Source organism: Penaeus chinensis, chromosome 12 (assembly GCF_019202785.1).
Source record: "Penaeus chinensis breed Huanghai No. 1 chromosome 12, ASM1920278v2, whole genome shotgun sequence".
NCBI lineage: Eukaryota > Metazoa > Arthropoda > Malacostraca > Decapoda > Penaeidae > Penaeus > Penaeus chinensis.
In genome coordinates this window covers 28,268,146-28,283,145 of record NC_061830.1, presented here as the reverse complement: position 1 = coordinate 28,283,145, position 15,000 = coordinate 28,268,146, and the positions used below count along the sequence as shown (strand labels likewise).

Here is a 15,000-nt window from a genome sequence, read left to right as displayed (position 1 = left end):
AAAAATGTATTTTTTACTATCGATGGTGTTATTTTTATTATAAACATTAGTAACAGCAAAATAAGATAACGTAAAATATTTTCATAAATCAAAGTAAAGGGTAAATGGACGGGACAGGCAGTACTCGTAATTGGCTCATTGGTGACTTAGTATATGTTTAGCCATCTATGTACAAAAACAATCAAACAAGTAACTCACAGTGGGCATAGCATGTATGTACATGTCATCCCCTTTGGCATTGGGTTAAAATGGTTGGTGGAAATGTAAATATTAACATTCAGCATACTCACTCACCTATGCACATGTGCACTCAATTCACAGACAGACAAACATAGACCTGTATTTTTAAAAAATAATATATACATTTGTATCAATAATTGTACCATGTCTGTACAAGTATGAAGTGAAGCAATCAGATTAGTTAAAGTTCCTCCTATTACCATATGTGTTTCCATTTGAAGTACATATATGTGTACATACAAACTAATGTACCTCATCTAATTGAGGCAAATAAAGAAGAGAAAGGAAGAGGGGGGGAAAAAAATTTAAAATTATGATTAAGTGTTAATTTCTCCCCTCTCACCAACCCAACTGCAGCTAAATGGAAACCAGTTGTTGAGGGCTACTCACTTGCTCATGGGAAATAACTAATTGGAAACTGAACCTGACAGAGTATTGCATTCCCTATTACCATTAAAAGTATAAAATACTTTAAAGATAAAAAAGTCATGAATAACTATATATGACATGTGAAATGTTGTAATGCATATTAAATTAAAGAAAGAGGAAATAGGATTAAATGTCTTCCAACTTCATACCCTTCCAAATTCTCCAAACTGCTTTCCATGAATAAGAGAAATGGACTGTGTAGAGTACTATAGTGTTATAGTCATCACCACTTTAATTCATTATTCCTGTAACAATTTTCCATAAAGAAATCACATTTTAGACTGCCAAATCAGTCCTTCCTTTGTTATCATTTAATAAATCCTGTCAACAAGTTAATTCAATTGGAAAAGGCTTTGATGGAACCATATTGAATTCCAGAAAACTTTGCACTTGATGACACCAAAGCTGGTAATTGGTCACTGCTACTGTTAAGCATGCCAACTGATTTTCCAAGCAAAATTTGTTTTATGGGTGATAACTGAAATGTACAAGTTGAGGTGTAGAGGAGCAAGTGAAGAGTGGAATTCTATTAGTCAAAGTCAGGAAACTTGGATGATTCTCAGCAATGGATACAGCCAATAATGCCTGCAGTTACCAGACAGAGAGAAAAAGGAAAAGAGAAAATAAAATTTAAAAAAAGGAGAAAATGAAAGAAATAATGAGACAGACGGTAAATAAAGGTGAGAAAGAGAATGTTAATGGTTACTTACCTTTTACCCCAATGGTGTTATGAAAAAATCTTAGTGCACTTGCCACTGTGCTGGGATTAATATCAAGGTCACTTACTTGAAAGAAAATTTAAAAGTGTGGGGATCATGATTTTCTCCACCCTCTGTCTTTAGTTGAGGACAAACCATTTTTTTATTATTATTTTTTTTTTTCATTTAAGAAAACCAGAAAAAGAAAACGAAAAAAACATCATCACTGAAGAGGGTTAAGACAGACTTTAGAAGGCTGTACCTGTATAGCATGCATAACAGAAAGCAGCCTCCACTGTCATGGTATGTACAAGGAATTTTGGCCTTCTTTAAGGCATATCAAATAACAGATATAGACATGGAAAAAAATAAAAATCCTTATGCAGTAAAAGAATATTACAAACAGGGAGGCAGGGAGTCATGTCACTGCACATGGGTATTTGTGTGAACCCCACCTACAAGCCACACACACCTGTCAAAGTGCCTAGATCCAAACAGTTTTCCATAAAGAAAAGGAGGATTTTGTGATAGGCTTAGGGTAATGGAATGCCTCTGCTGACAGCAGCAAGACTTTTTTCAGTACTTTCTGAGTGAATGTCATCAGATAACTTTCACATTCTCTGATTAAATCAATTTGTTCATTAAATGTATTAAATGATACCAAAGGTAAGTTTTGGCAAAAAATAGAATTGTTTCTTGGCTCTGGTTGTCTGCCTTTATTATTTTTATAGCTTTAAGAGACTATCCTGAAGCCCCTCAGGTAAGTTTTGCTCAACATACAGTAATTCCAATAAACTGTAATATCAAGTGTTTCATATTTTATATTTCTTTCCCCCATACCTTTTAATTTTCATACTCTGTTTTCAAAGACTATAGATTCAGGAAAAATAACATACGAATCAGAAATTTGTAAGGAAATGTAAATATCAGTGATTAAGAAATATCTAATAGCAAAAATTGCAGTAGCTGAAGATGTCTTCTGATCTGTGATTATAAAAAATGAATATACAAATATAATGAGCTCTATTTATTTATTTTCTACAATCAGAAACTCATGTTTTTTTTTTTTTTTTCTTAGTTATATTTACACAGTATTTGAAAATATAATAAACTTTTTTTTCTTTTTTTTTTTTTTTTTTTTTTCTTATGGCTAACATGTTCTGAAGCACCTCATAAAATTCAAAACTTTGTTTTGACAAAAATGAATAAAAGGTATGAATAAGAATGAAGATCTTCACAATACAAGAGATCTATTTGACTTGTTTCGATTATATCTGTCAGAAATACATATCTATCATGTATTACTGACAGATATATTCAAAACTGGTCAAATACATTTCTTGTATTGTGAAGATATTCATTCTCATTCATACCTTTTCTACATTTGTCGCAAATAATACGGAACAAGAACATTACAAAATCATTCCTGAACCTGTCACACCTTAAAGTAGCAAGAATATAAAGAGTATGTACAATTAAAAGTAAAGAAGCAGTTTTGTACTTGTACGACCTCTTTGGCACTATAGTATATCTTAAATATACATGTATCCATTAAAGCCCATTATAAAACAATTAAGCAAGTCCTCACCATCATCCTTTTTATTTTCATTATTTATGTTATTGTTGATATTAAGGGTTGGCTTTGACACATTGAACTTGATTTTTGTCACGAGGCCACCAGCTGGATTGGCTTGTGGAGTTGAAAGCTCTGTATTCCCATCAATGGAACTGGCAATATCCGTCTCTGCAGCATTGACAGATACTGTAGGCGTATCCCACATAGGCTCATCAGTGCTCTGTTAATAAATAAATAAAGAAAAAAAAGATAAGTACAGAAGGAGAGATTAAGACCAATGACACTAAGTATAGGAAAGAAAAGTATGTTTAACTAAGCAAACAAACTTGCAAATGTATTGCTAAACATGCATTTTCTTCTGATTAAAAATACAGCTAAACCAGGTAAAAGAAAAACACTTCTAAAAACCAAGTAAATCTACCAAAAGGCATTATCTATACTATATAGCAGGTCAGGGACTGCATTAAGACAAGATTTCCTTTCCTGAAAAAGGCAGATTGGCTCAATACACATTTTTCTCACCCCCCCCCCCCCCTCCCTCCCCCATCCCCTGATCTTCCTCCATCTATTTCCTATCACCACCTCTTATCTTTGGGTTCAAAATTTTACTCTTCATTAGTTTTGTGAATAACTGACTGAGAAAATGAATGCAAGTAAGCATGTGTAATCAATCAGTAAGTCAAGTGAAAAAGTGCAACTGTCTGGTGTAATATGCTACAAATGAAATATTTAGTTCAAATATGACCAAATGTGATCCATTTCCCCAGCATGTCATGTCTATTGACCTCATTGCGCAACAAGCTGGATTCGTCGTCTTCCTCGGGTTCCTTATCAATCAGATCTTCCTCATCTTCATCTTCAGGTTCTCTCTTCACCTCTTGTTTGATATTCAAGGCCACCGGGAAAGACTGCAGGAGAACAACAAGGATGGAACTGCTCAGTGGGTCACACAGATACAAAGAAACTGAGGATCAGGTTGCGAGACAGTACAAGGAAACGCTATTCAAAGCTGAGTAACAGTAGCAAGAATATAAGACTGGCTTCCTAATATGTGAAATAAAAATCAGAGACAAAAAAACTTGACTTAAGAAATTGCTCTGAAGTCCTGTTATATAAGGAGTAATACTTAAAAACAATAACTGAAATTAAAAAAAAACCATCCTCTCAGAAATTATATAAAATAAATACCATTACAGAAAAGATGACTTATATCCAGGAAAAAGCAGATCATAGTATTTAAACAAGATTAGATACATTTCCCAGTTTTCTTTTGCTTCTTTCCATTTTTGATGCATTTCATTTCTGGAGAAAACCGGGAAAAGTAATACTCTGGACATCATGCACTTTCAAAAACTATACTTTTACATAATGATATAAAAATTTTCATGCACAAGCAAAAATAAAGAATAAAAAGCAACTAGAGACATTTCTGGTTGAAAGTAAAGCTTAAAATGTATTGTAACATCTATAGACTGTACAACTCCAGATGACAGTATATATACTGTAAGCATATTATGACCAAAATAAGAGTTCAATAAAATGTTAAAATCATATACACGTATATACTGAAAAACACACAAACAGAACAATTCTTATATGACACAATGTTCTGTCAGCTGTCTGTGTTTTAAAATAAATATGTAACAAACAATTTAATTCATACATTTACTTTCTTTCCTCCTGTGCTTTACAATTCAAGAAATTAATTCTCATGGTTTTCCTGACACAAAGCTAACCTTTCTCCTTCCAACCTCTCTCGCTCTCACTCACTCACTCACTCTCTCGCACTCACTCACTCACTCACTCACTCACTCACTCACTCACTCACTCACTCACTCTCTCGCACTCACTCACTCGCTCTCTCGCACTCACTCACTCGCTCACTCGCTCTCTCGCACTCACTCACTCGCTCTCTCGCACTCACTCACTCGCTCTCTCGCACTCACTCACTCCCTCACTCGCTCTCTCGCACTCACTCACTCGCTCTCTCGCACTCACTCACTCTCTCGCACTCACTCACCCTCTCGCACTCCCTCACTCACCCTCTCGCACTCCCTCACTCTCTCGCACTCGCTCACTCACTCTCTCACACTCACTCACTCTTTCGCACTCACTCACTCTCTCGCACTCTCACTCACTCTCTCGCCCTCACTCTCACTCAGTGTCACTCACACTCACTCACTCACACTCACTCTCGAACCATGTAGCTTAACCTGTGCAAAGTCACAATTAACTACAGAAATAAAGGGTTCTCTCAGGCTTGCTTATTAAAGTTTATGGGAAAAGAAATCCTTACCAGCTGATTATCACTTTCAACATCATACTCCTCAACATCCAGCGGCTCTTCTTTGATCCTGATGGGCAGATCTGACAGTAATGACATCCCTGGCAACTTGTCTGCTGCTGTGATACAGAAGAAGTGAGTTAAGAGCTTGCAGATACACATGTTTATCAGTGTAGATTGTTTATATAGATTATTTTTTGTCTATCTACATGTTTCTTTCTAATATAGATCACATTTAAAGTTATTTCCTTCCTTTCCTTCCTATCTACAATTACTTGTTACAAGTTTTTTGTTCTTTTATCATTCAATCACTACTTTCTACTTCATTCCACTTATTTTCCCCGATATCTCCTCTATATTCTCTCAAATTACTAATGTCTATATATGTTTCTTCTTTCCTATTCTATCTACTTCTTTTTTATTCTATCCATATACATATATATATATATATATAGTTTTTGGTTTCCTGTATATTCTGAGCCCTGAATCTTTCTTTCCCTTTCCCTTCTCCTATTTTTCATTTTGATATGCTCTTCCTCTTTACTATATCCTCTCTTCTTTCCCTCTCCACATCTTCCTTTTCCCGCTTCCACATTCCCTCCCATTTTAGCCTCATTTCATTCAGAAAAGGATCTTCATACTTGGTGGCTCAGAATCCTTTGAAACATCATTGTTGGTCTTTTCCGACTTTTCTGCATCATCAGAACTTGCTTCCTTGTCGCCTGCTTCTTCCTCCATCTTATCTTCTTCCTCTGTCCTTTCCATTTCCTTCAATCTTTCTTCTGCTTCACGCTCTGCTGCCTCAGCCTGATGAAATGCAATAGGAAAATGATAAAAATATAAAAAAAAATATTTACAGGATAACATCATATCATAAGGCATTATTACATCTGCATGTTATATATACAGGTACTGTGAGAATACCCTCACAAAAAGCTCTGAAGTTGTTTGAAAGGCAGACAAACTGATAAAAAAGTACTAATACTTGCAAAAACTAGTGATATCAAACCAATAAAAAAAAAAATATATATATATATATAATCATAAATCAAAATCATATCAAATATAATTTTAATGACTAAAAGAAGAACTGCATAAAAGAATGGGGATAAAAATAATACTAGGGAAACTGATGATAACAACAATACTAAATATATTGGTGCTAAAGTCTTACCCTCTAAAATATATATTTTTCTCTTACCTTCTGCCAATAGGAATTGTCCGTCAGCAAAAGAATTAATTCAATTTAATAGTCTATCATATCCATAATAATCAAATCCATCTTAGAGCTACTTTACAAGTTCAAACTAATCCTCTTCAACACTTCCTTAAAATATACATTCTACCCTAGCAGTGCCCTCATTAATATTACATCTCTGCATCCAAAGCTGCTTCAACAAAGAATGTAATGCTTCATTATAAGAAATACAGCTGAAAGCATTGTCAGTGCTATTTACCCTGATGGTATCTTGGTGACAAGCAGGATGATAATTAATGCCATCTACTTGAATAGCATTGTGGTATCTCCACTCTTCAGTTTCCTGGTGGAAGAACTGAGAGAAAGTGTCATGGCAGGTAGGACAAACACCAAGGGCTGAATCAGATGACACAGCCACACTTGGCTCCTCTGCTTCCTCAGATTCCATGGTTTCAACCACTCCTTCGTTTTCAAACATACTTGGTACTGTAAAAACAATAGCTGATTAGATGCAGTGCAAGCATTTCATACAAGAGGAAAGAAAGACACAGACATGAAGTCTATGAAAAAAGTGAAAAACAATTCTAACAAATAGAAGAGAGAAAAATCAATAACAGTTTTCTATTTCTTATACTCATTTATTATAAATCAATGTTTCTTATCTGAACATTTAACTTTTATATGCATAATAATTTTAATACCTCTTTCCTCGACATCTTCAATTTCCTCATACTGCAGCCAGTCCTGAATAGAGAAGTAAAACTTTCTGGTGTTTGCCTTTTTCGTGGACTCTTGCTGGCGTCTGTTTTGACGGAAATGCCAGTCCAAGTGATGGGAATACTGTAGTGTTTGCTCTGGTGGGTAACGAAGGCCACAAGATGAACACTGCATTCCCCGATAGATCACTTCAATAAGCCACTTTCGCCTCCTGTGGAGATAATTTCAAGAAAATTTTCATATATGTTTCTGATTTTTAATACTCCTGTCTTTCTCATTTATAAGTTCCAACGGTGACTGATGTTATGTAATGATCTACAAATTTCATTCTGAAGAAAACAAAGTACCCTAAAATAAAAATCAGGTATGGAATATCAATTGCAAATGATCATAATGAGACCTTGGCATTATAATATTTGTTCTTCAGAATGAATAACCAATACTTACTTTCGAAGATTTTCTGAGTTGAACATGAATTCAACTGGAATTCGTTCATACTCTTCCTTTTCTTTCTCCTCTTCCTCCTCTTCTCTCTTCTGTTCTTCTTCTTTCTTTGCTTTGGATTTGTCTTGTACTTTTGTTGATATTAGGCCAGTGCGAGTGAGGTTTTCCAGCAGAGAATTTAGATCAAGTGCCGTTTTAGGAACTGGTTGAGAGGCCTTATTAGGGGCTGGAGGAAGCTGTGTTGTCATGTATGAACCTGGAACTGCATTTGGAGGAATACCAACCTGTGGTGGCGGATGACTGAGAATATCAGTAAGTGAGGCAATGGCTTGTGGGGTTGGTTGGTTGTTTACATTAGATAATGGTAACACTCCAGAAGTGGGACCAAGCTGTGGAGGTTGCACAGGAGGGGGACCTTGTGGTGGAGGGCCTTGTGGGGGGGCTCCCTGTATTGGTCTCTGTGTTGGAGGTGGTCCCTGAGGCAGGAAAATTCCGTCAGGTCCAAGAGTTGAATGTGGGGCCACCTTTGTTTTTTCTGGATAATTTGGAGGAGGTTTCCTGGGAATCCCAACAGGGGGTGACCTTCTGTTGGGACCTTTCATGACTGGCATGTTTCTCTCTTCCCCTGAAAACTGATCTTGAGCTGGGCTGCCAGAAACACCTGACAATTTCTGTCCTTCACTTTCCATTCCATGTATATTTACTTGTCCTGGTATAATTCCAGCAGGTAGAGCAGTGAACCGTAGAAAGCGTCTATAGCCACGTACACTGATGCTGATTGGCAAACCTCCAAACTCGACTGGGAACCTGACATCATTAATTGTGACTGCTCTTAGAGAATCCACAAATTTAATGATGAATGGCCTGCCGTCTATATTAAAGCGCTGTGGCTTAGCGTCCAAGTAAAGGGGAACAACTTTCCTAGCATGGATTACTAGTTGAATCTTCCCAACAACAAAATCTGTATTCTTAACAGGTCCTATATTGACATTGGGAGGTTTCCCATCTAATCTCACTGTTCTTGGCTGCCCTGCAAGATGTACAGTTATTGGTTTTCCACCAAAGAAACACTGATATCCTCTATTATCTAACATTAGTTCTTTTGTTGGGACACCTAGTTTGACACGGTGTGTCTCTCCAGCAATTGTAAACTCTTTATAGTCTTCCCCTATTCTCATGGGTAGTACAAACTGGCCCTCATCAAATACGATGTTACAGTGACCTTCCCCAAATGTGAGAATCCGGGGATCATCCCTGTCCAAGAGGATGACAGCTGTGTTACCATATGTTCTAATTTCCCTTGGGACCTTGTCGATATCAATTGTTCTTGTCTCTGAATCCCTAGCTACAGCCTTTAGCCGCTCTTCTGTGACAAATGGAAGATCTGCTTCGCCTGTCCATTCATCTTCAAGGTTTCCTTCCCTGTAACCCCAATTACGGTCATCCTGAATGAATCCTCCTCTCCCTCTTCTTCCTCGTCCTCGCATGCCTCCTCTGCCCCATCCATCTTCCCCATCTGGCCCTCCAGGAGGTCCACCCCGTCCACTTGGAAGGCCTCGTCCCATACCCCCAAGGCCACCTCTTGATGGAGGTCCATTGGGACCCATGTAACCTCCTCGACCACCTCTCATATGATTTTCCCGCATTCCCCTTCCATGTCCTGGACTTGGACTTGGACCTGGACCTGGACCTGGACCTGGCCCCAAACCTGGGCCTGGTCCAGGCCCTGGCCCTGGCCCTGAACCTGGTCCTGAACTTGGTCCTGAACTTGGTCCTGAACCTGGACCTGAGCCTGAGCCTGAGCCTAGTACTGGCCCTGGCCCTGGCCCTTGACGTGGCCCTGAACCTGAGGTGGGAGGTGCAGATGTAGGACCTGACAATGGACCCTCACTTGGTCCTGTCCAATCTCCATCATCTGGTAAAAATAAAAAAATATATATATATATATATATCAATATCAATCACTGTGGGGATCATTGTTTGGTTATATAATCATACTAAAGATTACAACTATATCAATATATTGGACAGGAAACATATCTGTTAACTGTTGTAGTGAAGCCATTATGTGATTCAATTAACCTCATGCTAATAAAAAAAATGCCATACCTGGGAAATGTGAAGGTGTTCTGTGATGTCGCCTGTCTCTGTACTGTGCTTCACGAATTTTGTCTTGCTCCACCAAAGTGACAACAGTGGTTAGCAACTGGTTGTATTGACTGAGATTGATCTCACCTCGACGCATTTGCTCTTCTGCTTGTTTCACTATTACCTGTGGATATTCAAATGTTATGTATACAGATACATGCAATGATGTGATGTGTTAAACTAACTCTTGTGCACTTAAAAAATATCAGATAATAAGATAATAAATAATCAAAGGTAATTCAAATCAAAGATACCAGGTAATCACACAGGAGCCAATTAGTAAAATTATGTGCCCTCAGTTGATTTCCCCCTTCAATGAGTTTTTTTTTTGGAAAAAAAAAAACAAAAAAAAAAACCCTATTGTTATTGATATTGTTTTTGACATGATTAATATTATTAAATCATAATGTTATTAACAATACTAATGGTAATAAAAAATGAAAAAAATCTTTCTAGAAATCAAATAAAAGGGTTGACAGATGAGTTAAATAGCACTAGTAACTGACTCTTTAGTGATTAAGAACATATGGATCCATCTTTGTGTAAAGACAATCTATAAAGAAGAAGACATAGTGGATATGGCAAGTTTCTTGCCATCCTGTCAACAATGGGTTAACCCCCTGAATACAGGTTTGACCATCACGGTGGGTGGGTGACATGAACTGACATCACGGGAAAACTTGCCACGAGTGCACAAACTTATTAGGATATTTATTTTACTCATTTGGAGATTTTGCATTATTCCCATTGATGTATGAGTGTGGAATGAAATGTCCACAAAAATAAGTAACATACTGTTACATAGTTTTGTTTATCTATTTATTTTTGCACTGAATTGTAGACTACCTAGTTCTTTCCACCCTAACTCTGACCCCAGCATGCCGATGTCAGCATGCCAGTATTTACTCGCAGCTAAGTCAACTGAGAGGGGTAACTAGGCAAGAACCCAAGACCTTGTAATTACAAAGCTGGTGCTTTATCACTGAGCTCTCAGAAACTAAATGTAAAAAATATAGAGATATATAAATAATGACACACTTTTACCATTTTTCTCTCAGTATGAAATAATTTTTAATCTTAAAAAAAGAAAAAAAAAAAAAAGAGATCTCACACATTAACCCAATGCCACCGGGGAAAATGAACAAAAAATGGGGAAAATGCTGTGCCTATTTTCTATATTTTTTGTGAAATGTCTGCCCATAGATGGCTCTGCTAGTGCTAAGGAGTCAATTAGTAGACCTTGTGACCATACCTGATTTGAAATGGCAGGAAAAACGTATTTTTTACTAGTGCTATGAATATCGATGGTATTATTCTTATTATAAACATTATAATTATTATAATGTTTTTTAACACTAGTAAAATATTTTGTAAATAAAAAAAAAGGGTAAATGGGCGAGACAGGCAATACTCGTAACTGGCTCATTGGTGACTTAGTACAAGTGTAGCCATCTATGTGTAAAAACAATCAAACAAGTACTCACATTGGGCATAGCACGTCCATACTCGTCATACCCGGTGGCATTGGGTTAACCATACCTCAGGCCAATTGAATTGCCAGAAGGCCTAAATTTTGGAGCATGCATAAAATTGGAGGGATGTACCATGTGCAGGCAATTAGCGCACTTTGCATCAATACAGCCCAAAGGTCTGAGTGCTAATATTTTAGCCTATATCCCACAAAGCATCAAGCCAACACTGAGTGCAATTTGTGTAATGGAAGGGCTATAAATTATGATTAGTGTGATAATGAAGAAATGAACTAGCAAGATGGCTATTCTCAGTAATGAGTTAAGTATTCATATTCAATGAACATACTTTTTGTAAAGACACATGACTAAAATCTAACCTGATAATTCTGTCTTGCAGCTTCTCCTCTTCCTGGTGATCCTGGACTATCTTCATCCTCTTCATACAACTTTCGGCGACCATCTCCTGTAATCATTATATAAAATTCAGCATTTAACATTATATGTTATGTGGTAAATCTAATGGGAAAGAGAAAGATAGAAAGTCAGAACCTCATATTTTATTGTTTTGTGACATAAACCTACCTATATTGCCTGCTATACCCATGCCTCGGTGGCCTCTCCCTCTGCCTCGGAAGTTTCTGCCGCGGTTTGAGAATCCATGGTGGTTTTCAAAGAATGGGGGCTCTACATCCTCTCCTTCCTGACTGAAGCGCCGTTCAGAGTCTGTCAATAAGTATGATATTTATATTATATATATATATACAATATATACATATATAATATATAATATATAATATATAAATATATATATAAATATATATATAAATATATATATATAATGTATATATATAAATATGTATATATATATATACATATAATATATATATAAATATATATATAATACATATATACGTATATATACACACATATATACATATATTCGTATATATATACATATTTATATATACATATTTATATATACATATACACATATATACATATATATTATATATATATTTTTATATATATATATAATTAAAAAAAAAAAAAATAAAAAAAAAGCACACTGCAGCTTACCCCAGTCCTTGCTCTGCTTCAGGAGAACTCCCTGTAAAATAAAGGTGCAAAGCACATATTGGTGATCAAATGTGATATTAAGCAACAAAGCAGAAGAAACACACAAGTGTAGAATCATCACACAAAATGCATCACACTAAATTTCTACAAATGGTGCACAATAATATTTACGTATATATATACACATATAATACATATATACGTATATATATACATATATGCATATATATACATATTATATATATATTTTTATATATATATACATATAAACATACATATTATATACATATTATATATATTTATATACATACATATTAATATATATATAATATATATACATATTTATATATACATATTTACGTATATATATACATATTATATATTATATATACATATTATATATATAATTATATATATATAAATATGTATATATATAAATATATATATAAATATATATATATATTATTATATATATATATACAATATATACATATATAACGTATATATATACACATATACACATATATATACACACACACACACACATATATATATATAAATATGTATATTTATATGTGTGTGTGTATGTGTGTAGGTGTGTGTGTATATGTGTGTATGTGTGTGTATGTGTGTATGTGTGTATGTGTGTATGTATGTGTGTGTTGTGTGTGTGTTTTGTGTGTGTGTTTTGTGTGTGTGTTGTGTGTGTATGTGTGTGTTGTGTGTGTGGTGTGTGTGGTGTGTGTGTGTGTGTGTGGGTGTGTGTGTGTGTCGTGTGTGTGTGTGTGGTGTATGTGTGTGTTGTGTGTGTGTTGTGGTGTGTGTGTGTGTATATATATATATACACATATACACATATACATTATATATCTATATATATATATATGTGTGGGTGTGTGTGTGTGTGAGTGTGTGTGTGTGTGTTTTGTGTGTGTGTTGTGTGTGTGTGTGTGAGTGTGTGTGTGTGTGGTGTATGTGTGTGTTGTGTGTGTGTGTTGTGTGTGTGTGTTTTGTGTGTGTGTGTTGTGTGTGTGTTTTGTGTGGGTGTTTGGGGGGGTGTGTGGGGGGTTTGTTGTGTGGTTTTTTGTTTTTTGGGTTTGGTGTTTTGTGTTATGTGGTTTGGGGGGGGGGGGGGGGGGGGGGGGGTGTTTTTGGGGTTTGTGTGTGTGTGTTTGGGTGTGGGGTTGGTGTTTGGGGTTTTTTTTTTTTTTTTCTTTTATTTATGTGGGGTTGTGGTGGTGTGTGTGTTTTGGGGTTTTGGTTGTGTGTGTGGGGGTTTTGTGGGGTTTGTGTTTTGGGTGTGTGTGTTGTGTGTGTGATGTGTTGTGTTTGGTGGGTTTTGGGTGTGTATGTGTGTAGGTGTGTGTGTGTGGGGTTTGTGTGTATTGGGTTGTATGTGTGTATGTGGGTATTGTGTGAAAGTGTGTGGTTGTGTGTTTTGTTTTGTTTTAAGGTTTTGGGGTGTATTGTGTGTTGTGTGTAGGTGTTTTTGTGTATTGTGTGTAGGGTTTTGTATGTGTGTGTATTGTGGGGTTGTGTGGGGGGGGTTTTTTTATTTTGTGTTGGGTGTAGGTGTGTGTTTTTGGGGGTTTGTGGGGGTATGTTTGTAGGTGTGTGTGTTTTGGGGTTGTGTTTTGTGTGTAGGTGTGTGTGTGTGTTTGTTGTGGGGTGTGGGGTGTTGTGTGTTTGTGTGTTCGGGGTGTGTATTTGTGTAGGTGTGGGTGTATTTGTGTGTATGTGGGGGTTGTGTGTATTGTTTTGTATGTGTGTGTTGTGTGTTTGGTGTGTTGTGTTGTGGGTGGTGTTTTTGGGGGTGTATGTGGGGTAGGGGGTGTGTTTATTGTGTGTTTGTTTTTGGTGTGTGGGGTTAAAGGGGGTTTTGTGTGTATGTGTGGGGTATTTTTTTGTATGTGTTTTAGGGGGTGTGTTTGTGTGTATGGGGTTGGTTGTGTTGTGTTGAGTTTTGGTGTGTGTGTTTTGGGTGTGTGTTGTGTTTTATTTGTGTGTCTGTGTGTGGTGGGTGTGTATTGTGTGGTTGTGTGAAAGTGGTGTGTTTGTGTTTTGGTTGGTGTGGTGTATTGTGTGTTTTGTGTGTGGTGTTTTGTTTTATGTGTGTGGTTTGTGTGGGGTGTATTGTGTGTTGTGTGGGGGGTGTGTGTGTATTGTGTGTTTGTGTGGTGTGTGGGTATGGTGTTGTGTGTGGGTTTGTGTGTGTTTGGTGTATGGTTTTTGGTGTGGGGTGTTTGTTTTTTGGGGTGTGGTTGGTGTGTGTTTGTTTTGTATGTGTGTAGGGGGTGTGTGTATATGTGTGTTGGTGTGTAGGGGTGGTGTGTTTTGGGGTGTGGTGTAGTTGAGGTGTGTGGTTATGTGTGTATGGGGTGTGGGTGGGGTGTGTATAGGGTGGGTATTTGTGTGGTGTGTGGTATTTTGGTGTTTTGTGTGTGGTGTGTGGTTTGTGTAGTGTGTAGGTGTTTTTGTGGTATTGTGTGTATGTGTTTTAGGTGTGTGTTTTCTGTGTTTTATGTGTGAAAGGTGTGTGTGTATATGTGTGGGTGTTTTGTGTTGTTTGTTAGGTGTGTGTGAAAATTTTGTTTTTAGGTGTTTTGTGTGTGTATAGTGTGTTGTGTGTAGGTGGGTGTGTTCTGTGTTTTATGTGTGTGGTGTGTGTGTTATGTTGTTGTGGGTGTATGGGGTGTGGTTTTGGGGTGTGTGTGTAT

The 15,000-nt window shown here is 36.6% G+C and overlaps 2 protein-coding genes across 2 annotated transcripts in view; both read right to left on the bottom strand.

The window, feature by feature from the left end:
* The window catches only part of LOC125031273, a 15,357-nt gene extending 3,421 nt beyond the window's left edge, over positions 1-11,936 (bottom strand). The window contains exons 1-10 of the mRNA XM_047621937.1: positions 11,789-11,936; positions 11,584-11,669; positions 9,696-9,858; positions 7,590-9,501; positions 7,127-7,353; positions 6,685-6,911; positions 5,869-6,034; positions 5,240-5,346; positions 3,729-3,851; positions 2,956-3,163 (exon numbers count right to left, since the gene is read on the bottom strand). Of these exons, the coding sequence (XP_047477893.1) occupies positions 2,956-3,163; positions 3,729-3,851; positions 5,240-5,346; positions 5,869-6,034; positions 6,685-6,911; positions 7,127-7,353; positions 7,590-9,501; positions 9,696-9,858; positions 11,584-11,669; positions 11,789-11,810 (3,241 nt within the window). The 5' untranslated portion in view covers positions 11,811-11,936. The remainder of the gene's footprint in view (positions 1-2,955; positions 3,164-3,728; positions 3,852-5,239; positions 5,347-5,868; positions 6,035-6,684; positions 6,912-7,126; positions 7,354-7,589; positions 9,502-9,695; positions 9,859-11,583; positions 11,670-11,788) is intronic.
* A 365-nt stretch (positions 11,937-12,301) lies between these two features.
* The window catches only part of LOC125030999 (pre-mRNA cleavage complex 2 protein Pcf11-like), a 79,095-nt gene continuing 76,396 nt past the window's right edge, over positions 12,302-15,000 (bottom strand). Inside the window, exon 10 of the mRNA XM_047621420.1 lies at positions 12,302-12,314. Within this exon, the coding sequence (XP_047477376.1) occupies positions 12,302-12,314 (13 nt within the window). The remainder of the gene's footprint in view (positions 12,315-15,000) is intronic.